General features: G+C 45.9%; 1 protein-coding gene across 1 annotated transcript in view; it reads left to right on the plus strand.

Annotated features, from left to right (window-relative positions):
* Positions 1 to 27,001, plus strand: part of GLB1L2 (galactosidase beta 1 like 2) — a 949,835-nt gene that overhangs the window by 479,886 nt on the left and 442,948 nt on the right. Inside the window, exon 8 of the mRNA XM_078681819.1 lies at positions 24,880 to 24,944. Coding sequence (XP_078537945.1) covers positions 24,880 to 24,944 — 65 coding nt within the window. The remainder of the gene's footprint in view (positions 1 to 24,879; positions 24,945 to 27,001) is intronic.

The following is a 27,001-nucleotide window of genomic DNA, read 5'->3' on the forward strand; positions in this document are numbered from 1 at the left end:
GTTTCACGAGAAGAATTAGAGGCAGCTTTGATTTTTTTATCCAAGAAGGAGGCTTGGGCTGCTTTTCGTGCCGCTTTATAAGTCCTCATCGCTGATTTGTATTCTTCCTTGATGGTGGGGTCCCATTTTTTCCTCCATTTACGCTCATGGATTTTACAGATTTTCTTGAGGTTCCTGAGTTCCTGTGAGAACCATGGGGATTTAAAGGTGGTACTTTTTTTCTTTAAGTCTATCTTAGGGGCGACTATATCCAAGGTGGAGGTGATCCAATTGGTAAAGTTATCGTTGGCTAACACCGGGTCAGGGTCTGCAAAGGGGGTAGATTGTGTCAACTCCTGTGTCCAGTCTTCAAGAGGTATTCTGGACCATAGTCTGTCCCGTTCTCTTGGAGTTTGCAAGTGGCCGATGATTTTGCTAATTTGCCACGTAAAAGGGATGAGAAAGTGATCAGACCAGGGGAGAGGGAGTGAAGGGCGAGCTTCAATTTTTGTGAGATTGGCAAAGAGAGGGTCCAGGAGGTGACCCTTAGTGTGGGTTGCCTCTGAGTTAATCAGATGAAGATCAAGTGCTTTTAGTTCTGAGATAAGATCCCCAGCGATTTTATTAGTACTGTCCTCAAAATGTAGGTTTAAATCGCCAAGCAGGATGAAATTGGGGGTCAAGGTACAAGATGAGGTGGTGGTATCCAATAGTGAGCTGACAAAGTTACCTGTGGTCCCCGGAGGACGGTATATCAAATGACCTGACAGGGATTTATTGGGAGTTAGTTGAAGTGAGAAATGAGCACTTTCACAGTCCTCAATCCCTCCTTCTTGTAGCCTGCAAGTGAAGGAATTCCTGTAAATAATCGCTAGTCCACCTCCTATGCCTTTTATTCTGTTTTGATGGAGTATGAGGTAATCCTTGGGTAGCATACTCACAATCTCAGCATCTGAATGAGGCGTTAGCCAGGTTTCCGTGAGGAATAGAGTATCTAATTGTAGGTCCTGAATGAGCGTTTTTATCTCTAACGCATGCTTGACAGCCGATCTGCAGTTCAGTAAAGCCAGACTGAGGCTGTTGGTTGTCTGGTTGGTGAGTATCTCAGGAGCATCGTTATGGAAGGTAATTAAAGGGATCGGAGTTGGAAGTGAATTCGCCGCGCAAAATTGTAGGAGGTAGTCCCTTGTGTGTCTAATTCGATGCTCGTACGGAACGGGCGTAGTGGGTGGCCCTGTGCCCGGCCTGGCCCGGACGGGCACAGACGGGCGTGCCTTTGGCGCGCCTTCGGCGCGCCGCCGGCACGCCCGCTGCGCCCGCCCGCTGCGCGGACGTGCATGTCCGTTATTTTTATTCATGGTAGAGGGGGAGGGAAGAGGGTGGGAGGGGCGGTCAACTGGACCGTCGACCTTCCCTACCCAAGATGGCGGGTCCGTTCGGTGAGGCGATTAAACAGCGCCTGTCCCGAAGATGCTACCTGGCGAAGCAATCTCGCTGCAGGTAAGGGAAAGTCCGAGTCTAAAAACTGCTGTTTAAAATATATACACTATTTAAAATATCTCGGCTCCAACTAGCGGGTGCTCGTGGCGCGACTGCCCAGATGAGCCTGTGCTCCTATTTGTGATCCGATCAGAGTGTTATTATTAATTAATTAACAGAGTGCGCAAGAGAGCGCTGAGAGCCCCGGCTTTCCGCCTCAGGGTAAAGATTTTTCAAGTTCAGCAAAAGTCACGAAAGTGTAGGGACCGCCCTTAAGTATCCGGGGAGGGCGGGAGGGGCGGTCAACTGGACCGTCGACCTTCCCTACCCAAGATGGCGGGTCCGTTCGGTGAGGCGATTAAACAGCGCCTGTCCCGAAGATGCTACCTGGCGAAGCAATCTCGCTGCAGGTAAGGGAAAGTCCGAGTCTAAAAACTGCTGTTTAAAATATATACACTATTTAAAATATCTCGGCTCCAACTAGCGGGTGCTCGTGGCGCGACTGCCCAGATGAGCCTGTGCTCCTATTTGTGATCCGATCAGAGTGTTATTATTAATTAATTAACAGAGTGCGCAAGAGAGCGCTGAGAGCCCCGGCTTTCCGCCTCAGGGTAAAGATTTTTCAAGTTCAGCAAAAGTCTGACCACATTTGGCGCAGACTACAGGATCCCCTTGTGAGATTTTCGTAAGCCTGAGAGGGGAATAATATGCCCTATGGAGCGTGACCAGATGATTTCTACGCAACCATGCCAGCTTAACAATGTCCCATAAGACTTTACACGAAGTGCTCCACAGGTCTTCTACATCGTGTCCTGACATGGTAGCTCACCAAAGGTGGACTGGTAGTAAAAAGTCACCATCAACTTCCTCCAAGATCGACTTATACCAGACTATTCTCAAATGTATTCTCCTTCTCGTACCTCAGATAGGCAAGTGCTTCCATTGACACCAGCCGCAAGGTCGCCTCAAAGATCTCCAGCTACAAGGGGACATAGATCACGATCACCTCTTAGGCGTTCTCAGTCCAGATCTCGACATCATACGCCTAGAGAGCAGAGATGCAGGTCTCCATCATGGTTGACCAATTCGTGCAGATCTTCGGTGGAAGACTACTCCCTTACCTTGTCGTCTATTCCTCCTATCAGAGTATCTCCGGTGGATGACATCATTACGTTCAATGAGGTCCTGTGCAGAGGGGCGGCAAGACTCAATATTGACATGCCTTCCGCTACTCCATCAACATCTGTCATATTTGAGATCCCTTCATCACAGGTCTTTCACTAGACCTCTGCTTCCTTTGGTTCCTGGCCTACTAGAACCGGCGATACATACTTTATTAACTCCTGCGTCAGTTGAAGAAGCACCACTGTGGATAATAAAGAAATACAGAGCCCCAGAACATGATAAACAGTTCCTGAGATCCGATCCTCCACTGGATTTTGTCTTTGTGTCAGCAGCAAGGAAGGCACACATGGGGGCTTCCACCTCTGCAGTCCCCCCTGATAAAGACAGCAAGTCCATGGACTCCATCGGTAAGACGGTGTGTAACACCTCGGCCTCTTACATGAAAGTTGCTAGTGCTTCTGTATTGTTGGGTCGACATGACTGTTCAATATGGAGCTCACTTTCAAGGTTTACTGAAAAACTACATAAAGAGGATCGACAGGATTTTTAAGAGATCCTGCACGAAGGAGGCCTGGTAGCGAACCAGCGCCACAGCTGACGCATCAGATCAGGCAGCTCATGGCTATTCGCATGGCATCTGCGCTAGGCGATCCTTCTGGCTGAGACTCACAGGCTTAAAACCTAAGGCCCAACACAGAATTCTTAACCTTCCCTTCAATGGTACCTCTCTTTTCGGCTCACATGTAGATGATGAGATGTTGAGAATGAAATCTGAACTGGACACCTTGAAGGAGGTCGGTCTGGAGAAAAGGAAGTATTTCAGATGTCATTATCGTCCTTATGACCACTGCCAATACCACCAGAGGGTTCAAACCCCTCACTGGTCATCGCAACAACATCATGCGAGATCGCACTATCACCTGCGGTGGTCTGGGCGAGGACGAGGGGCCTCTAGACAAAAAACCCCTTCGGCAAAACAATATCACAAAAGCAGTGAGTTCTTGCTTCCCCCAGCTATGTTACCCGCTCTGGGGGTGGTGGGGTGGGATAGGAAGTATAATGCTTCATTGGGACAAGCAGCACAAAATAACACAGGACAATTGGGTACTCCATGTTGTGCGGAATGGGTACTCAATCAGATACAAATCCCCACCACCTACTATACCCCCTCGGAGAGCGGCAGTACATCAACTAAAGCCACTTCGAGAGGAGGTCTCCATCATGTTACAAAAAACTGCCATCGAAAAGGTTCCCTGGCTACAGCAACAGCAGGTGATTTATTCCGGTTACTTCTTGGTTCCAAAGAAAGGCCCAAACAAGGAGTACAGACCTATACTCGATCTCAGACTCCTCTACAAGTTTGTTCTCAGAGAGAGTCAGGATGTTGGTATTACACCAAATTGTTCCACAAATTCATCAAGGAGACTGGATGTGCTCTATAGACCTTCACGATGCTTATTTTCATATCCCAATTTCTTGAAAGCACCGGAAGTTTTTATGATTCAAGGTAGAGTAAGAGCACTTCCAGTTCAAAGTCCTCCCTTTCGGACTAATATCGGCTCATCGCACCTATTCAAATGCATAGCAGTAGTAACAGCCTTCCGGCGGAAACAAAATATCTTTACCTAGACGACTGGCTGCTCAAGAGCACCTCTCCCAGTCTCCTGCAGGAAAATCTACAGTACTGCATTCAACTCTTAAATCAGTTGGGTCTGTGCATAATCTTCAAGAAATCTATTCTCAATCCAACTCAAAGGATACACTACTTGGACGCGACCCTAGACGCCGAAAATGCAAGAGCGTATCCTTCAGAGGAGAGACTATCATCAGTACTCCTCAAATGATGTACTCTCCTTGGCACACCTCATCCCACAGCCAGACAGGTATCTCCTAAGCTGGGCTCGATGACTTCTTGCATTTTCATTGTCCCGAATGCCAGACTACAGATGAGACCGTTACAACAAGCACTAGAGGAGCAGTGGTCTCAAGTCTCCGACCACTACGAGGATACCATAACCCTTCCTTACGCAGTCCAAGTCTCAATAAGATGGTGGATGCCGCGTCCTCATTTGCTGAAAGGAGTTCCACTCCACAAGGAACTCACCAAACAAACACTTGTCACAGATGTTTCCCTCCATGGTTGGGGAGCTCACATCGGTCCTCTTCAGATTCAGGGGATGTGGTCGGAAAAGGTAAAAACCTACCACATCAACATGTTGGAACTAAGAGCAGTACATCTGGCTCTCAAAGCGTTCTTTTTCCTCCATAAAGACACGCTCCCTGTTGGTTCAGACCGACAGTACCACTATGATGTACTAACTGAACAAACAGGGAGGGACCAGATCAAGACCCTGTCTATGGAGCCTCAAACGATTTTGAAGAGGCTACTGACGAGGAACATTTCCATATCAGCAATTCACCTCCCAGGTACCCTCAATTTGCACGTGGACGACCTAAGCCACAACTTCGGCGAATCGCACGACTGGGTGCTAAAAGACGAGGTTTCACAAGACATTTTTCAGAGCTGGGGTTACCCAGACATCGATCTATTTGCAGATGCGGCAAATGCAAAATGCCGCGCCTTCGCATCCAGGTACCCTCAACCAGGCTCCAGAGGGAATGCACTTTTGATCGATTGGTCAGAGAAATGACTCTACGGTTTTCCACCAGTCTCTCTCATTCAAGTTGTGATCAACAAGCTCTACAGATCCGATGATCCTGATCGCACCATAGTCGCCTTGCCAGTGGTCGTACCCGGACCTTCTACATCTTTCCAAGTGCCACACAGGAGATTGCCATGCCATCAGGATCTGTTAGCCAAGTTCTGAGAGAAGGTTTTTCATCCCAAACTTCCATCACTGAGATTGACAGCATGGCTCCTGAATTCCTCCAATATGGTCATCTAGGCCTTTCGCAGGACTTTATGCAGATTTTGAAGGATGCGAGAAGACCTTTTACGAGAAAACCATACGCTTTCAAATGGAAGTGTTTCTATCTGTGGTGTACAGTCAACGGACATAATCCTATTCTTGGCCAACAACAGGTTCTTCTCTCATACCTTTTGTACTTGGGTAAAGCAGGTTTACAGTTTTCCTCTATTAAAGTACATATGGCTGCAATTACAGCTTATAGAAAGTGACCTATTCAGTTTTCTTTCTTTCAAATGTCAGTTGGTAAAGACTTCCTGGAAGGGCTAAGAAAGGTTTACCCACCTATTTGATCACCTTCCCTTCCCTGGGAACCTAATATAGTCCGCTTTAAATTAATGGGTCCCCCCTTTGAACCCATTCACAAAGCCTCTCTTCAGCACCTATCTTGGAAGATCGTCTTTCTGGTGGCAATTACCTCTGCTCGCAGGGTGAGCGAGATTCAGGCCCTATGTTCCACAGAGCCTTATCTCGTTTTCCATGCTAATAGAGTGGTTATGAGAACACACACGAGTTTCCTACCCAAGGTGATCTCTGATTTTTCATATCAACCAGTCAATCACTCTACCCACATTCTTTCCAAACCCTACCACTCCCCCTGAGAGGGCGTGACATTCACTCGATCTAAAAAGGGTTCTAAAATTTTACCTTGATAGAACAAAGGACATAAGAAAGTCGGACCGGCTTATTGTGAACTATGGTTCAATGAATACTGGTTTTCCCACTTCTTAACAGTCCATTACTAGATGGATAGTATCTTGTATCACATTATCTTATCAGTTAGCTAACAAACAACTCCCTGGCAGATCGAATGCTCATTCCACGAGAGGTAAAGTAGCCACCACGGCCCTTCTCATGAATGTACTCATTCAAGAGATAAGCAAAGGGGCTTCATGGCGCTCAGTTCACACCTTTGCTCGCCATTACTACCTAGATTCTGACACCCAAGTGAACACCCGTTTTGGGCAAGCTTCCTTGAAGAATTTGTTTGGTTAAAATGTTGTTCGGATTATTTCTGTTGTACTAGTGTTCGTCCGCAGGATTATGGGGATGGGCTTGCTACTCTATTCACTGCTTATGACTATTGATGAGTATCCCCTGGAAGATAAGGATATGTTACTTATCTGTAATCCGGGTCCTCTTCCAGGGGTATACTCATCAAAGTTATAAGCAAACCTCCCTCCTCCCCGGACAAATACCATGGTTATAGCAATACTCCATTTCCTCATGATCACTCTACACTGTAATACACCATCAAAAAGACTTGACCTAACTGTCACCTGTGGGGCATGATGGGAGCTTGGAGGTCCTGGATGTCTTAAAGGCAGGGCACCAGTTTTTGATTAGTGTTATATATGCAGCCTGCTGGGCTACTCTGCCTGCTATCACCTTGCCTTTTTCTTTGAAAATAAAGGCTATGTTCAAATAAGTTAAGAGTACACTTCCCTGTCATGGAAATGTTGTTAAATATGATTTATTTTAAATGAAAAATACATTGTAATATTGACATATTTGAGCCTCATTTTAGGCTTTAGTCTGCATAGTTATATACATGTCTGTATATTATATATGCTTATTATATATATTAATGTATGTGTACACAGGACTAGTCCTCAGATTTGTTTAAACATGTATATATATACATATATATATATGTATATATATATATTTATTTGCATATATTTTTAGTTAATGCACGTGGGCGGGGTTGTTCAGTGCTTATGACTGTGAGTATACCCCTAGAAGAGAACCATGATTACAGGTAAGTAACTTATCCTTCTCCATATCTCCTGAAAAGTTATAAGGCTCCACAACTGGATCAAGAATTTCTGAAGTCCTGATCCTAAACTGGACTGGGTTTGTTACATGAGTAAGACAGAGACATACATACTTGGGCACCAGACACTACTGTGCCACCAGAGAGAGAGAGAGAGAGAGGATAAGAGGTAGGATGTGACAAGTACAAAAGTCTGCAGGATGACTGCAACACATCTGAAGAAAGCCAATGCACTTGCCCTTCTTGGCAGGTACTAGAGAGAAATAATAGACAGCAAGATGTCTTTTGTGGACAGTTTGACAAAACATCAGCTACAAGACTCCCTAGAACAACTCAATAAGAGTTCTCTGGTTGGAAACCAAGTGATCGGGACAGCTGTAGGCTCTACTAAATTAGCCTATACTGCCTATTGCCATGGGAACTCAGTCAGAAGATCTTCTTGGCTTAGACTCAGCACTTTAAAGCCAGAGGCCTATCTGAAGACTTTAAATCCTACATTTTCTTGATCATCTCTCTTTGGTCATCATACCAATGTCGAAATGATCAAAATGAAAAATGAAGATGGAGGCCATTATGACATGGGGATTGGAAAAAAATAAAAGGCTATTCAAGCAGTAATTTAAGGCTAAACATTGTAAATTCTTCCAACGGAGAGTACAGTCTCCTCAGTGGCACTTCCAGCCACAACAACATTACCCAAAGGGCCAGAGATATATTTAAAAACCTTACATATTTATGTTTTTGTTCTATGATTAGTTTTTTTTAAGCAAGGCATGTGAGACAAATAAAAAACACTAGACTAACAATCCTGTTTGACCAACATTTCCTAGGAAAATCAGACACTTTGAATGGCAAACATAAATAGACTAATAGTCTTTATTTATGGCAGAAATCCTTTGTGGCAGGATCTAAATGATATTGTTAGAAGAATGATTTATAAAGCGATTTCCACCTTGAATCCAAATGATCGGACTGGTGTATATATATATATATTATTTTAATAGGAAATTTATGAGTCTTTAGAACATTTTTATTTCCTTATTTTGAACTTGAAACACCAAAATAGTGGTGACAGATTATTTTAGCTATAAATATTTTATGTATTATTTTATGAATGTATGTTTTGATCAAATGAATGTTAATGTAATTGTGTTCTTAACACATGAGGCACTCCTTGATTGGGAGGATAAGTTTGTGTATTTCTTGAAGATCATGCCAATAACTAATGCATCTTGTACATTCTTGCTTAAACTGAGAGTACACTAAATATTGTGTTGATCTATAGCAGATGTGGCCTTTTTTTCTTGTGGAGTTATGCCCTTTGGTCTGAAGTCAGCTCCACACATTTCTGGAAGACTATAGCAGTACTAGTGGTCCACCACAGTAGAAAGGGTATCTTCACCTGGCCCGACCTGTAAGACTGGTTTCTGAAGGTCAGCAAAAGGTAACAGGTAGACCTCAAGATAACTTGCACACTACTGTGCAAATTAGGTTTTCAAATCAGTGTTAAGAAATCACCCCTTTCTCTGATACAGAAGCCGTCCTAGAAAGCGAATGAAAATACACACCATGAGAGGGAAAGTGTTATTTTAGGGAGAGAATGTCATCTATATTTGAAAAATGTTATATCCTGTCGACAACCAACAGTCCTACAGCCAGATGGATATCTTTGGTCCTATACAGTATGGCATCTTGTGTTTACATTGTCCCAAATACATGGCAAATGAAACCCCTACAAAGGTGACTGGAGGCAGCGCCGGCACAAGGCATGGGCAGCTGCCCAGGGCCTCGCGCTCAGGTGAAAGGCAGGGGGCCCCCCAGCTTCACTGTGAAATGAAACACTTTCACAGATTGCCCCCCTGCTCACAGGGCCCCCACCCCACACAATTACAATACACATGAGATGTCTGGAGTAAACCGCGTGCTGGCATTCCTGGGGGTGCAGGGGTGGGGGGGAGGGACAAACAGAGTGGGGAAGGCACAGCAGCGAGGCCAGCAATTATGGTTCACAGTGTCAGGGGAGAGCAGCACCTCTGTTAAGTATCGCTATTCCCGCATTTTGTTGCTGGGTGACAGAAGGCCCCTTTCTTTACAGGACCAGCCAGACACAGGTAAGGAGAGGTGGGTGAGGGGATGAGGGAGAAGCCAGATCAACTGGTGCTAGGGCAGTGTTTTAAGAAATGCCTTGTTACTGCTTTGAAGGCCCAGGGGAGGGGTCACCCTTTCCCTGGGCCTCATTGCACTAGAGCAAGCTGCAAGGTCGGGGTGTGGGGGCCCCCTTCCCTGGGACTTGTAGCCATTACTCCCTCTTTCTTTTAATTTTCTTTATTTTTTCCCCTGTGAAATAAATCCAAAAAAGAAAAAACTTTTTTGCTGGAAATGTCATCTTTTTTTGTGACATTTTTCACTTCCAAAGTGCAGCCTTGGGATGGAGAGAAATAAAAGGTTCAAAATGTAAAAAAATAACGAAAGCAAGACAGAGTGGGTCGAAAAGGGGCCAGATTGATTTTATTCACACCCAAAACACATTAGTGCCACTCCACAGACTTAGCCAGTGAAGCGCTACTTTTGTTTCCTTGTCTTTCTCTGAAAAGCATTGTTTTCCCTGGGTGGGGAAGTGCACCATTTCTGGATGTACTGCAATACCTGCTTGATGGGCGGACCTGAAAATAAAATGCATACCGCTGCTCTGTATTCATAAATGTGGTCTTTTTAAACCATATTGCTTTCGTTTTGTAAGGATATAAGCAGTGGGCATTGAAGCAGGTCCGTTCCGGCTCTGTAGACATGGCCTTAACTTTTCATGCAAAAGCACTCATTGATTACTGAATAATAAGTGCAAAAGCGTTAAGGTAACCATGTTGTTCCTGCTTACATTTCACATGCTTTAATTAATCTTAAATTCCTTATCAGTGTTTGCTTTTTCCAGAATGTTGTCAGTTTTTTTTAGGCAGCATATTGCTCTTGTCTAGTGCGTAATTTGAATTGAGTCTCCTCCAGGTGTTTGTAGCGGGGCGCAATTGGGTTGTAGTTGAAGGCAGTGCGAGTTTCTTTCAGTGGGGTAGTATGGTGTTCAGTGGGGGAGAAGATGTGCCACTATGGTCAGAGCTCCGAATTTGGAACTGGGGAACCAGGTTCAGCCTCCATGACCAGTCCACCAGACCACTCTACTGAGAGAGCACATTTCCATGCTAGACCTTGGAAGGACCCGCAAGACCTTAGAAGGCCTGATGTATTAGCACCAGCAGGTGAACCCTAGAAGTGGCTAGTGGGGGTTAACCTTGAAGGCCTGTCCACCACAACCCCTATTGAAGCTCACCTCTAGTCTTCTGCGCAGGCCTTCGAAGCAGCACACCCTAGAGCAACTGTGACTCTGTCATTGAGGTCACAGGACCCTTGAGCAGGGAGGCTCTAGGGCGGTGCAAACGGTGAGATCGCACTGACTTTGGGTCATGTTTGAGAGTATATTATGTTTCTAAAAGCACTTGCTGCCTCCTTCCTGGCCTCCAGCAAATTTCGGCAACAATGAAAATGTAATGAAACTCCGGTGATTAATGTTCTTCCTAGAGAGAGATGGAGGTTTGTCAAGTGGAAGTTTTGACTTGTGGAAAGGTAGCGCAGAGGGTTAATGTGCTTGCTGAAAAGAACATGTACCATACAGATCACTAAGTCCACATAATGTAAATAGGCCAGTGGGTTACTGCTTTTGCCAGAGAGATCCTATTGTTACTTGCAGTTTATAAGTCAAAATCCTAACATAGAACAATGGGCTATTAACTGTCAACTAAGAGCTGCATGCCAACTGCAGGGTATAAATGACATTGTTATAGTTTTTTCCCCAGTCTTTGATTAACATAATGTTGCAAAAAGGGTTCATTTAAACATAAATCAATTCTGGTTATTAGAGAGAATCCCCAACCATGGTATTACGTTCTAAATTCAGAGTCTGTGTTTCTCCAGTTCAATCACTATTAAATAATACTGCCTACTAGTATGATTGTCATGTGACTCCTAGTCCTTTGTCTAATGTATCATTACCTATTGTGATTTTCACAGGTATGATTGATTGTCTCTGTGTAATGTGTGATATAAAGTTCTCTGACACTCTAAACTGGTATCAGTGGTGCTGTTAATCAAATTAAATGCATCTGAGAGAGAGTGTAGTTATGGAGACTTGAGGGGCACTGTTAATGGGTGATAGTGAGGGAATCCGTGGCAGAGCAAGTCATTGGGGGGACCAACATTGTGGCACAGGGCTCCACCAGTGCTAAAGCTGGCCACTTCTACTTCCTACAGTTCTAACACCAAATCAAAAACGTTGATTTGACAACCCCTTGAATCTGTAGCATACCTTCAAGTCAATGTATGATTTAGCAGTGGTCTTGGTTGTTCTAAGTCTTTTTTTGTTTATTTACAATCTTTATTTGTTTACAATGGTGTCTTGTAATTTTGTACTATTTGTGTTGTGTTTTTGCACTTATCATAATTCTGGCGAGTAAAGAGCACACAAACAAAAAAGATTGTCCTACGGCTCTTAGCATGGAAGTGTAGGATTCTGGTGAGAGGACTTACTTTAAAACAAATTACGAAGTATTAATGTCATCCTAAGGTAGCACAATAATGGCACAGAAAGATCAGGGAGCCTTTTGAAATTTGCAATTATGTCCATGGTGTAAGAGGTTTTCTCTTGTGTCATTTTATATTTTGAATGATCCCGCCCCTCATTACCTCAACAGGATCTCCCCCCTTTATGAGGCAGAACTGGAAAGTGTATCATGCACTCATCTGGAAACAATCAGTTAACAAGGAGTACATAATATGCATCTTTGTGAGACCTGCACCTAGCTTTTCCATCTAATGAGACAAATTTAATCCATGTAACAGTTTTAAAATATATGGACTTATTTCATTTGTATATTTAGCTTTTTGTCCATGTTACTGATAACCATGTTAGGTCTCTTCAGTGATGCCAAATAAGATAAATAGTCCTGCGATGTCACTTTGTGTGACGTCATTTCTTGTGATGTTACCTAGGGCTGGACCTCCACTAGGGCGGAGGAGCGTCACCCCACTACTTTCTCGCAAAAGCAGAAACACAAAATGCTAAAACAACCATTTTATGTTTCTACTTCTAGCACCGCGAGAAAGCAGAAGTGTTTGGTTGGGGGCGGGCGGGTCTGCTTTAGGGCAGGGGAGGAGTGCCTTGCCAACTGCTAAGGACCCTGACTGTTCGACCAAACCAGTCATGCGCAGCCTGGCCTTTCTCTATGTAGGCTACAATGCAGCCTACATGAAGAAAATGGCCTCCCCATAGGCGCCTGGCTGGTTGGCGTCCTGATCAATCACAACGCTGCCATTGCAGCATTGTGATTGGCTTAGGGGAGGGGAGGGAGGCTACCTGCTTCCTGTTCCTGGAGTCATGCCTGCTGCGAATGGAAGTTACATGCAAATTAGAGGGGCCTCACATCTTCCCTTTCGCCCGGGGCCCCAGGAGTTCCAGGACCGGCCCTGACTGGAGGAACAATGGTGTCAAAAGTTTCACAATTGGGAGAACCATCTAATGTTGATCACTGCATCGATTCAGTCTCTCGCATAGTGGTGCTTCAGTCACAATATTCTTCAAGAGCTCCCCTTCCAGAGAGGTTTTCCACTACAGACAATGTGACGAATGCATCTCTGTCAGAATGGGGTGGAGGGAGGGGAGCGGGGGGGGGGTCACTTAGATTATCTCTTGGTTCAAAGTCCATGGTCAGAGAAGGTCAAAACGTATCACCTAAATCTCCTCCAGCAGTGGGCAGTTCATCCTGTCCTCAAAGCATTCCTTCTATTCTTCAACAAGAAGACAACAGTCAGGATTCAGACAGACAACACAATCACCAGCCACTATATCAACACAAAAGTGGGTACCAAATCTCAACCACTTTCTATGAAAGCTGAGTCGATCTGGCTCTGGGTCCTAGCCAGGGATGTATCCATAACAGCAATCCACACCCCAGGGGTGAAGAACCAACAAGTAGATTTTCTGATAGAAAATTCTAACCGTAGTTTCCTCACCTTCTGAATATTCCCCAGCCATTAGACTAGACCAAAAAACTTTTGAGCAATACATGTGAGTGGTGGTAGGTGGCCATGTGGCTCTGCACTGACACAGCTCCACTCCAAAAATTGTGTGCAGGGCCTATATGAGCCCCACTCCCACTTACTGACATAATTTCCTTTCTTTCTATGCCACCATATGCGGATACAGAGCTTCTGCTCATCTCTCAGAGACTCATTCTACCTCTTAAAATATGAAAATCCTGTGTGTAAGGGAAATGTCACCTCCCAAAACAACATATTATAAACCCTGTAAGGATTGTCACAAACACATGCATGTAGCAGATCTCCATCATGTTTACCTGTGGAGCCTGTGGTCGAGCCATGACTCTAAGGCCTGCACTGACTGTGTTGATGAACTGAAAGGACATACTAGACTGTGAGACGAATATTTATGCACCGAAAGACTCTGAGGCAAGAACAGTCCAAGACGAAGAGTCGATTCTGGTACTGGTCCAGAGTCACAGGAGTTATTCCAGAGGTTGGTCATCATCACGCTCCAAGTCTGTGGGTTAAGTTGAAGAAAAAAGACAAAGAATTCAAGTGGGACTCCGTCCCTTATCGCCACTCACACCCTCCTGAGAAGGTGCGAGGGCATCACCATGCGCCTGGTACTTATTCCTAAAGACAATTGATGCCAGAGCCTATCTGGCACAGCCTGAGTTTCCAGGACTGTCTGCAACACAGAGACACAATAAAGAGTTGTGTGAGGCCATGTTCAGATTTTTCATATCTTTATCTACCTCCTGATGCTTATTCGGGCCCCAAGGAGCGGAGAGGGTCTCGACCCGAAGTAACACAGAAGTATCCTCCCTCTGCGCCATTTGGACCCTCCAAATCCTTCACTTGCCCTCCTTGAACTCCCTTTCTTACTCTGCCTCCTGCACTATTCTCCACACAGGTTCCCAGAGCTTTGTCACTGATTTTGAAAACAGATTTTATTAAGTTTTCATGAAATGCTCAAACAATTCTCATACCCAATTCATTGGCCCTGCAACACTTGTCCAATAATTGTGCCCCCAGCATGACTTTTGTCTCGCCTCGCCGAAACTTGTTTAGTCCATCAGATTGTTCCACACAAGGAGTGAGGCCTTTCCTATAGTGAGAAATATATCCCAGTTGACCTGAGATACAGTCCTACAGGGCTGAATTGTGTTGCTCCTTGCTTATGCAAGCACTTCCAGCCTCTATCCTTCAGTGCAGTGAACAAAGAACTTCGTTCCCCCCCCTCAACTCAACTCCCCCTCCCCCGAAATCCTCCCCCCTCCTAACCCTACCTGCCCCCTCCCCTCAGACATGTCGCTTTCCCTAACAACGCGTTTAATGCTCATTATGTGTTCCGCACACTCCATTCGAGTCCTATGTCAGTAGCCCACATCTCCGCTGAGAGGACACATCCACCTCCATGATCACCTCCTTCCCCCCCATTCTCTCATCTCACTACCTGTTGTTGCGGTCTCATGTAATAAAGAGGGCCCTCATAGCCGGCGCAGAGCTTTGTCAATGATGCCGATTTTATTGACGGCAGAGGACAGGGTGGCCATTGTGCTCTTTGTCTCTGAATCAGTGCCATCACAACCTCGACGGGGGCCGTGCTTGGTTTCACTTGACTTACCACCCCACAAAGAAGGACACATACATTGCATTTCGTATTTGACACAGATTTGGACAAAGATTGTGTCACAGGTTATGATACTGGGCAACCATACCATGGGGAAATTTGGTATGATGACCTTAAAGCAACCAGTGACCTTGATACTTGCCCTGATTCAGACCTTCTCTCACCTCCTGGTCCTGCCACTGAGAAGACCGCTCCTTCCTCTATGGTCATGTATAGGGTAGCCACATTTCTTGAGCTCCAGCTCCCCACCCTGGTGGTCATAACCATTATCATAATGGAAGTGCTTCAGATAGGACAAACATCTACTGAGCCCTTCTTGCCCTGCAATGAGGCCCTTACAGATAGCTGCTTGGGGGCTTAAGTGAAACCATGCTCCAGCCCCCCTGGCCGGTCTCCAAATTGCGAGACGCCACCGCCTTGCCCCTGGAGACTGTTCATTTTTATCTTAGCACAACTCCCCTGAAAGCTTGGTTGTGCATGTGTCTACAAGTGGGACAAACAAGAATACCTTCCAGACTACTCCCCCTGATAGAGAATCAAACCCAGTGGAGATTTTTGGGAAGAGGGTATATTTTTCCTCCAGCCTAGCCCTCATATCTGGGAATGGCAGTTGCCACCTTGGCTGCAACTCCCACTATCTTAGAGATTCAGTGGCTCAAGCCCTCCCAGGTGTCCCAGATGACTTACGACCTATCCTCACCCAAGCCATACAGAACAGACAGGATGCAACCAAGTTCACAATTTATTGTGACTTGGATACCACCGATTCCATCAGGCAAGCCATTTGGCAGTGTTACCATTTGCTGACATGCCTGACTGCGGTCAACTAGTTTCTCAGGTGATGTCCATTTGTCCCTTATGGACATGCCCTTTGATGGCACTTGCCTGTTTGGGAGAAAGATGATTCCTCTCTAGAGCCTTTTAAGGAGAGCAGGGCCACTACAGAATAATCGGCGCACCCTTGCCAGCTGCACCTGCCCTACCGTTCCTTTCAAGGCTTTGGCAGAGATGCCCCATACCGTCAACCAGTCCAGTCCCAGCAAGGTGCACAGTTGTTTTGCGGCTGCGACACCCACTGCCCCGTGGTCAGGGCCTACAAAATGCTCAGCCCACTGCTCCCCTCACCCTCAGCCGCACTGACCAAACCCCTTTAGTGTGCCCTTAGTGTAGCACAGCCACCCAGTTGTAGACAGGATCTGTCTACTCTTGCTGGGCTGACAGACCATCACATCGAACAGGTCTGTCCTGCAGATAATCCAAAAGGGGTACACAACTTACTTTACCTTGCCTTGCCACTCAGCTGCACCTTCCATCGTCTCCATAGTGACTACCAAAGGTCCGTCTGTCCGTCTAATGCAGTGGTTCCCAAACTTTTTCATCCTGCAGCTCCCTTGAGCTTTAGGCCGTTGGCCACAGCTCCCCATTATGCTCTTTTTGTTTGACGAGGGGGTGTATACCCAGCCACAGGGGTCGCCCATTTTTCTCCCTGAAAATAATTGGTATGAAGCCGATGAAGGTATTATAATCAAAGATGTGGGGCTCACTCCTGGGAACCAAATGGAGGGGGAGAAGGGTGGGGGGCCAAATAAATAATTCTCATCTGCACCTTAGGTGCAGTTGCAAGGTGTAAGAGTGCAGCTATTATGTGTTTTTAAAATTTATGGCAGTAAAGCACAATGGATATGTGTAGCATGAAGGGGCAGATGGCTGCACTTTACTAAACCAGGGGCACTCGGATCATGCAGAGGGCATGGCAAAGCGGCCCTTAAATTTCTTGGATGCACTGGAAGATCTGGAACGCACTTTGGGGCTCTTTGGCATGCATTGGCTCTGTAGCCCTATGATTGGCACTGCCAGCCCAGAAATGTGCACTGAAAGCCCTGTGAGATGTACTGGCAAATCTGGAATGTGCATTGGCAGCATTATGATGTGCGCTGGCAGCCCTGGATCTGGAGCAGGCTTCTCCCTGCTGCCTTCGTACTTAAAGTTTAACTGTTCTGATTATTGTTGCGCTCCTGTCCTACTATCAGTGTCACACCATGCCCTGTTTACTACACTGCACAATAAGCGTTGCTACATCATTTCCACTGAGTTTACAGAGCAGGCTACTTCAGAGAGTCAAAGATCGACTTCTATATTCTTGGGAGCACATCTCTACCTGCATCAAGGCCAACCCAGGACCAACAGATGCATGATTGGAGAGGCCGATTTTAATGCTGAAACCTATATTATGATTCAATAAGTAAACTGCACTGTATTATTGAATGTACATTTCAATTTACGATGCTTCTGCAGCCCATTTGTATTGCGTCATTCTAGTCTGGGAGGCACACAAAAACTGGCTTGTGCAAACAGGACATTCAAAGCAGTGACATATTTAAGAATAAAATGTCCACAGACTATTGGGGTGACACTGTGCAAACTTTAACAAGAGGTTTGGTTCAAAACAATCTGCGGCGCACATGGGGAGGGAGGTGTGTCTAAGTGCCCAGGACTTGATGGAAGATTGAAAGGCAATCAATCTCCTTGCACAGTCCCACTGTGTTTAAAACTTGCAAAACAGAAAATTATGAAAGCACAGTACATGAGTCAAAGGCTTTGCACAGCTCTTATCAGCAGAAACATAAACCTACTGAGATTTTTCTATAATATTTGCAAATTGGATAACACTGCCAGTGGCCACAAGTTTTCACCCGCCTGCTTTTGCATGCAGTGCTGCACCAGAGATGGCTTCCAGGCGCTGTGAATTATTATTTTCAAGGGACTGTTGCGTGTAAAAGCAGGCTGCCTGCAAATGTTTCCTTTTACTTTTAGCGTGCAGGACATTTTATTTCCTCCGTCCTAAGGTACACCACCGAGTCTCATTCCAGGCTCACTGACCTAAATCCCGGCACCCCCGTCTACCTGCCTGCAGACCTTGTGTGACCCACTCAGGCCCTGTCCTCCTCCCCAGAAAGGCTCTGCCTGAACTGCTAATCAAGGTTCTGCAGCGCTTGTACTTTTCCGGCCTTTTTCTGGCCTCCTGAACTCCTGCGTTTGAACTGCAAAAATAAACCACCAAGGTTTACAAATTCTCGTGTGCAGCATCCTAACCTTCACCCCCGGTATTACCCTTATTGTCTATCAGTCAGTGGTTCCTAAACTGTGTGCTTGGTGAACATCTTTTCGCGGCGCTCCTGACAAGTTTTGATGGTGCACTGGGGTGCCGCGGCGCACAGATTGGGAACCACTGGTCTAATGGCAGTAGCACAGGCCCTCATGGCCAAAGGAGCCATCTAGGGTATGCCGGTGCCAGAAGTAGGTTGTGGTTGTTATTTCCGCTACTTTCTGGTGCCTAAGAAGGATGGCAAATTTACCCCCATTTTAGGCCTTCCTCCGAAATGTAAAAAGCAAGATACTTACATTCCCAGGTCTTGGCTGCCATTGACGCTGGATTTGGATTGTGACATTGGAGTTGCAGGACCCACACAGAATCAATACCCGTCCTGTAGGCCCATCGGCGCTACCTGTGGGTTCATGGTGGGGGAGAGTAGCATTTTCAGTTCGCTGTGCTCCCTTTTCATCTCACCAGCACCCCATGGATGGTCAGGAAAGTGATGGCGGTGGTACCACTACACCTTTGGATGTTGGGGTAACTCTCTTCCCCTAACTCGACGACTTGCTATTAAAGGCAGGCTCAACCCAGGCAGTCGTCAAAGGCCTCCAGACTGTGGCAAACCTACTGTCATCTTTGGGGTTCACTATCATTGTGTGGAAGTCACACCTGACTCATTCTCAGACGTTCCCCTTCATAGGAGCCAGTCTGGCTCAGTTGGGTGCCTTCACAAATGAGAGCCCAGGGCATTCAGTCTATGATCCTGATCTTTCAGCCTCTGTCCTGCATTCCAGTGAAGTCAACTCTGAGTCTGCTGGGACTTGTCGGGCTCCAAGTCCTCCGGTAAGTCGAGTCACTGTAAAAAGAAGTCGAAGAAGCGACATCGCTCTTCCGACTCCCCTCGGCGCTCTCGCGATGTGGCTGAGGGTTCGGGTGACACTACCTGCGCAGCTCCGTCGGAGCCGCGGCCGTCGCATCTGGCCCCATACCCTCCGGTCCCTGGGCTATTCTATTTCGCCACCGAAGAGAACGGGCAATGTCATCAGTTCTGCGCGTTGGAATTTCGAAGGCGGCACTCGCTCGGAGACGCTTTTCGTCATGAGTGGAGCTGCGGTCTGCTGTACTCCTTTCCGCCTATACCATTTCTGCCCAGAGTGCTGAAGAAGATCAGGCGTGACCGGGCCCAAGTCATCCTTGTGGCTCCGGAGTGGGCACGAAGATATTGGTATCCCGAGCTACTCAGCATGTCCGTCGATCCCCCGATTGGTCTGCCTCTTCAGGAGAACCTTCTGTTGCAGCAGCAGGGGACAGTCCTCCACCCGAACATGTCCACTCTCCACCTACATGCGTGGAGATTGAGCGGCGACAGTTGAGGCCATTGACTTGCCTCCTGAAGTCTGTGATGTGATTCTGGCAGCCAGGCGTCCCTCCACAAAATCGGTATACGCCTGCAGGTGGAACAAGTTTGTGGCATGGTGCACAGCAAAGGCTGTGGATCCATTTTCTGCCCCCCTTTCAGAGGTTCTCCTCTTCCTTCTTACTCTTGCCCAGCAGGGCTCTGCTCTGGGCACTATCAAGGGCTACCTTTCGGCCATTTCAGCCTTCTTAAGGCTTCCTGATCAGCCTTCTCTTTTCAATTCCCCTGTTGTCAGTAGATTCTTGATAGGCATCACAAACATGTTCCCTCCTGTTCCCTTCGTGATGCCTCTGTGGGACTTGAATCTTGTACTGACTTATCTGATGTGCGCTCCCTTTGAGCCACTTCATAACTGTCCTCTTCGTCTTCTGACTCTTAAAACTGCATTCCTGGTTGCCATCACCTCTGCCAGGAGAGTGAGTGAACTCCAGGCTCTATCTTCTAAGCCTCCTTTCCTCTCTGTCCATTCGGACAAAGTTGTTCTGAGGACTCGCCCTTCTTTCTTGCCCAAGGTGGTTACAGCCTTTCACATTGGGCAGTCCATCACATTGCCAACCTTCTTTCCGCCTCCGCATCCCTCGAAAGAGGAAGAGAGGCTCCACCGTCTGAACCCAAAACGTGCGTTCTCATTTTATCTAGCCCGCACACGCCATTTCCGGGTGGGCGACCAGCTCTTTGTTGGTTACGTGGGCGCTAAGAAGGGACGGGGGGTGCACAGATGAACAATCTCTCGGTGGGTCGTTTTGTGCATCTAGGTCTGTTATTCCTTGGCAAAAAAGGACCCTCCTGTGGATCTGCGTGCCCATTCCACTCGGGCCACGGCGGCTACTACTGCCCTGGGTCAGAGAGTCCCCTTGCAGGACATCTGTCAGGCAGCTACGTGGGCTTCGCTGCACACGTTTGCTAAACACTACTGCCTGGACAGCCAATCCGGAGAGATGGCTTTTTTGGCCGTTCCGTTCTCCGGGACTTTCTGGTGTGATCTTGGTTCGCAGACCCACCTCCGGGGTTGGTATTGCTGGGTATCTATTCTAAGGTAAGGAATCTAACACTAACCTGTTTCTTTCAGATGCACAAGTTACTTACCTTCGGTAACGATATATCTGTAAGAAACAGTAGTTAGTTTTAGCCGCAGATGCCTCCTACCGACGCGCAGGGGTACTGCTGACGAAAACTTTCCGGATCCAGTCTGATGCCTGGGGATATTCTAAGGTAAGGAATCAAACACTAACTACTGTTTCTTACAGATATATCATTACCGAAGGTAAGTAACTTGTGCTTTGGGCTCAAATCAGCTCCCCGCACTTTTTTTAAATGCATGGCAGAAGTGGTTTCTGTTCTTCAGAAACAAGGGATATTCATATATCCTTACCTGGACATCTGGCTTCTGAATAGTTTATCACCCACTCTTCATCAGAGTCATCGCTCATACTGCCTTCAAATCTGTGCAATCTGGGCCTACAAGTCAACTACAAAAAGTCAATCTTCAACCCGACCTAAAAGATCCACTACCTGGATGCTTCTCTGGATACCTCAAGGGGAAGCGTGTGTCCTTCGGAGGAAAGGTTATCCTCAATCCGCGAGAAATGCCGCAATCTTCTCCTTTCTCAGCATCCCACAGTCAGACAGGTGTCATCCCTGCTAGGCTCAATGGCATCATGCATCTTCGTCGTGCCAAAGGCCAGATTACATATGTGTCCTCTGCAGCAATCTCTGAAGGACCAGTGGATGCAAATATCAGCTCGCTGGGAAGACCGTGTGTTTCTCTTACAGTCAGCCAAGAATTCCATCAGATAGTGGATGAAGCGATCCCATCTACTGAAGGGAGTTCCTTTTCACCAGGACCCACCTACTGAAATAATTGTCACAGATGCTTCCCTCCAAGGTTGGGGGCTCATTTGGGTCCTCTCCATGTGCAAGGGCTTTGATCAGAGGCAGAACAAGGGTATCATATCAACCTCTTAGAACTAGGAGCTGTACACCTAGCACTCAAATCACTGTTGTCGTCCTTGAAGTCGCGTTCCCTGTTTGTTCAAACAGACAATACCACAACAATGCATTATCTGAACAAACAGAGGGGAACCCGGTCGAAACCTCTTTCTCTGGAGTCTCAGATCATCTGGAAATGGCTTTTCTCAAGAAATCTGACCATTGTGGCGATTCATCTCCTGGGAACTCCCAACGTCCAGGCAGACACCCTAAGTTGGGACAACTCCCGACTGGGTGCTAAACAACAAGGTCGCGCAGGACATTTTCCACCATTGGGTAGTGCTAGACATCAACCTGTTTGCAGCTACCAGGGTCACGGGGGAATGCGCTTTTGATAAAATGGCTTCAGACATTACTTTACGCTTTTCCACCAATCCCATTGATACCCACATTGATCAACAAGTTCTACAGGGCCAAGACCAGAATGACACTGATAGCACCAGAGTGGCCTCGTCAATGGTGGTACCTGGACCTTCTTCAGTTATCAAAGGTTCCACACAGGAGGTTACCATGCCGACCAGACTTGCTGTCCAAGAACCAGGGGAAGGTGTTCCACCTCAACCTCTTATCCCAACGAATAACGGCATGGCTCTGGAAGTCCTTCAATACAGATACTTAGACTTGCCTTCTGGCTGTATGAACATACTTAAAGAAGCCAAAAGGCCTTTCACCAGAAAATCGTTCACTTTCAAATGGAATCGATTTTACTTATGGTGCATGGACAATGGTTATGATACTGTTCGAGGTCTAGAGCAGGTGATCTTACCGTATTTGCTGTACCTGGCAAAATCTGACCTTCTCTTTTCCTCTATAAAGGTCCATCTAGCAGCTATCACAGCATACAGAAAGTCTCCTATACAGGTTTCCTTTTTTCAAATTCCTGTCGTTAACAGATTTTCTTGAGGGGTTACAAAAAGGTCTACCCACCAATCAGACCTCCATCATCACCCTGGGAGCTCAACATAGTTCTTGCTAGATTGATGGGTGCTCCATTTGAACCTATTCACAGAGCCTCTCTACAGCACTTGTCATGTAAGACCGTTTTTTTTAGTGGCCATCATCTCTGCTCACAGAGTGAGTGAGATTCAGGCTTGATGCTGTAAAGAGCCTTACATTGTGTTTCATGCGAACAGAGTGGTTCTTAAAACCCATCCGAGTTTCCTACCTAAAGTGGTCTCAGGTTTCCATATTAATCAGGCCATCAATCTGCCCACGTTCTTTCCTAACCCTTCAAACCCTCCGGAGAGAGGTCCCTTCATTCACTAGACCTCATTAGGGTGCTGAAATTCTACTTAGACAAAACCAAGGCGTTGAGAAAATCAGACCACTTGTTTGTAAACTATGGTTCCTCAAATACTGGTTGGGCTGCTTCCAAATGGTCCATGGTTAATGTCTTGTATCTCTTTGTCTTACCAACTAGCCAACAAAGTCCTCCTGGGCAAACCAAAGGCTCATTCTACCAGGGGAAAGGCCTCGACCATGGCTCTCCTTAGGAATGTACCTATTGCAGAGATTTGTAAATTAGCCACATGGCCATCAGTACACACTTTCACTCGCCATTACTGTTTGTACTCTGCACACAGGCGGGTGGTCAGTTTGGGCAAGCCTCGCTGAGAAATTTGTTTGGATAATTCATGCTTAAGGTGTTATATATGCTGTATTTATGCTGTTGCTCATCCGCGGGAAAGTGGGAAGGGTCTTGCTATTCTATTCAGTGCTTATGACTATTGATGAATATCCCCTGGAAGAGAAGGATAAGTTACTTACCTGTAATCCTAGTTCTCTTCCAGGGGTATACCCATCAAAGTCATAAGCAACCCTCCAGCCTCCCCGGACTAGTATTGACAGCATAGTAGCATTTTGTAACTTTATGTCCTGGTTCCTACTGGTTAGTACACCGTAAAAAAGACCTGACCTAACTGTGGTGCATGATGGGAGCAGGGGGCTCCTGGAGGTCTTAAAGGCACGGTGTCCAGGTGCTGGAAGTCTTAAAAGCAAGGTGCCAAGCTTTTTGCAGTGTGATGTTTTTTCATCTATGCAGCCTATGGGCTAATTGCCTGCTGTTACTTATTGTTTTCTATGAAAATAAAGGGCAGTCTTGGAACATTGTTGGTGTATGTTCTCTATAACAATAGTTATACGCAAAATATTTTCCTTAATAAAAAACTCACGTAATTTTGCCTTATTAGCCTATTTGAGGTATAATAGGCTGCATGTTTATATATGCATGCATGTATATATGTATGTTTTCCGAGGTTCTCCGTACTTTTTTGCTTAAACATAAACATATATATGTATTTTTGTATATGCTCCGGGGTCCCGCACGTGGGCGGGGATTATTCAGTGCTTATGACTTTGATGAGTATACCCCTGGAAGAGAACTAGGATTACAGGTAAGAAACGTATTCTCATCCACCAGAAAGATTGTTACACAGGTACGTAACTCTTCTTCTTTTCTTTGACAATGCCAGTGATGGGCATTTTGAAGCAAGGTACATTGTGTTGGAGTATAGTCTACATTATTCTCTGCCATTGCAAAAGTGTCAGACTGCTGAGGAACAAAGTGGGTGCTTTTTCCACCAGAGACATGGCCATTGCACCAGCTCGTTTTCAAAACATTCTACTAACTTACATTTCAAGGCAAACTTGGTCCACAGCTCTCATGTTTAAGAGGCACAACTGTCCCAATGTCAATTAAGATCTGAAACTACCGTGAGGCAGGTGGGGCTGCAGAATCTGTTTCATTGAGGCGGATCTCTTAACTTCCATCCTCCATTATGGTTTATGTTGTTCTGCCCTTGTAGTGGTATTTAAGTATGTGAAAGTATGAAAATTCCAATACCAGAGAAGAAAAAAGTTAACCTGCGGTTACTGTACTCTAGCCTTTAATATCTTTCATAGATTCATTGCAGTGTTCCCTCCTTTTTCCTATGAGACTACTGTATGTTTACACTTGTTGCCTAGAAAATATGACCAATGAAAGCCTCTAAGGAGAGTGACACTCTAGGTGTCTTCAACTCATTGACCAGAGTTCAGGTCACCTACTAAGAAGGAGACACTTCACATAGTGCATGGGTACTGGAATGTTAAAATAGGGTATGTAAACATTTCATGTTTAAAAGCAGACATTAAAGGATTACCAGTCTGACAAAAGGAAATAACTCACGTATGTGAATCTATGAAATACAGTAAATCTAGAGAACTGTAGTTAAAGCTAAAGAACTTCTTACCATTAATTAGTACAACAAATTATTGTCCTTTTTCACGGTTTAGTTTTTATGATACAGCCACCAATCTCAGCTCTCTTTTCATGAGGAAGATGTTGTTCCCTAATTTCACAATTATTTCTTATTGTGTTGTTTTCTTTTTTCACAGTTTTGGCCACTGTAAACTTCCAAAAGAAAGAGCCTGTTCTCTTTTCATATCTTGATAGTTTCCAGGTAAGTCAGCAGCCCTTATTCGGTGATATTGACTGTCAATGTGAAATACACATGTTCTAAGGCAATCACTGTACGACGTATAAATTACCTACTTGGCCTTTCCATGGAAGTTCTCATGATAGTCACTGAAAATATGGTTACACCTGGCAGAAAATCCTATTACAGACTGGCTGAATGGCAACACAGTGCCATTTACACCATTGTATACTAGCAAGATGAGAAAGCTAACTTTTGCTAAAAGAACTAGATATTTCCTTAGTTTCTGAATACAATGAATCAAAGTGTACTTCTTCTTCCAGGGTTGCCTATTACTAATCATAAGTACTGAATTGTCTGTCCATGTGCGGGATCCCAGAGCACTTATATATTAAATATATATTCTTTCCTCTAAATAAGCCAAGTTTTTTTTAAATTAAATCCAATTTGTCACATTATTAAAGGCTATATTGACCAATTTTCATTTACTTTCCTTCAAAAGAAATTAGCCAGTTTTAAAACAATAGAAGTCCTTTTACTAGCATTTTGTCAAAAACACTCAGCATTATTCCATTCATGGAAGAGTGCACACGGGAAAGAAGGCAACAGATATATCCAAGCAAGCTTTGACATATACAAAAATCTTTAATATGATGACAGCATGACAGCATAAAATGACAATGTGGAATTGGGTATCTTAGCAGAGGCAATTCAGTCAATGTCATTAGAGGTATTATGTCTCAAAGACCAACCTCCCCACACCCTTTACTGCTTGTCGGCACAGCCTCTCCATTTATACATTTATTTCCGTCCCCTGAGCCATTGGCAGGGAAGAGGCGGTTCTGCCCCCACTCCAGTGATGTTCAATGTCTCTTTTTGGAACCAAACTCAACTCCAGCCAAGGCCCTTTGGCTCCTGGAGACAAACCATCTCTCCATGATCACAAGAAGTGCCGCTATAGAGTCTAACTGACTGGAAGTGGTGGTAATGGCTGTGATTCATTGGCGGTTCATGTGCCGGACTATGAGGCCTACCTGGTCTCTGGTGGCTGCGATGTTGGCCGTCTGCTTGCCGACCGTTGGCGTGGGTGCAGTGGCGGGGGCCCGAGACTGTGATAGCCCCTGTTGAAGGCATACTGGGAACTGCCAGTTGGGGCCTTGGCCAGCGGCCTGCTGTGGGGGTGGAGAGTTCCAGATCAAGCCTGTGACCGCGGTGGGCTTTGGCCTGCCTACAGCATCTGGAGGCAGCACCAGAAACTCCAGCAGGAAGTGGCTGGCCCTGAGGAGATCCTGCAGATAGCGCCACGCTGCATCGGTGCCCACATTGGTGTCTCGGCCCCAGAGACGTTGACTGGACAATGGACTGGGAGGCCTACACAGCAGCTGGGCCTGTGACTCTGATTGTGCCCAGCGCATTGCCCATCACGCCTGAGCCGGCCTGGATCACAGGGGCCGGGTGTGGCATCACATATCTCTTGTACCGGGCGGAGGGCCCCATGGGAGCCGCGGGCCTCTGCCGCTGTAAGCCAAGTAAAGCTTTGCTCCAACATTGTTGTTGTGTAATATTGCAGGTTTTTCCTCAAAGTTTAGTGATCCATGAAGGGTGCGTTATGTTAGATCCTTCCACATAATTTGTCTCCAAGAAATTTGGGCAATTGCTAACAGCTTTTTCTTGAGGGATACATGACCTATTCTGAACCTGCTGTTCCTTCAACGGCAGGTAGGGCGATAAGGGGCTTAATCATGTTTGTTAGAATTGAATCGCATGGTTGGACTTTGAATCTCAATTGGCAGGTTCGCACAATGCAGGGGGGGTCGACTCTCAATGCCTGGGTACTTACCAATGGTTTTAATTAATTTTTATAATAGCAAGGTTGGGAGCTCTGAGCCCTTAGGAGTTTTCCACCTGGATCATACCTTGAGTTCCATATCAGTCATGGGTAATGGTCAAGCCCAAATCGTCCTTGTTGGTGATTTTAATTGTCATTTATGCGATCCTCTACTAGTTGGTTGTGCCTCAGCTGGTAGTTGTTTGAATGAAGGGTTACATTATGTTCACTTACAGGATGGCTGGGAGCTAAA

The sequence above is a fragment of the Lissotriton helveticus genome, chromosome 3_1, assembly GCF_964261635.1.
Source record: "Lissotriton helveticus chromosome 3_1, aLisHel1.1, whole genome shotgun sequence".
Taxonomy (NCBI): domain Eukaryota; kingdom Metazoa; phylum Chordata; class Amphibia; order Caudata; family Salamandridae; genus Lissotriton; species Lissotriton helveticus.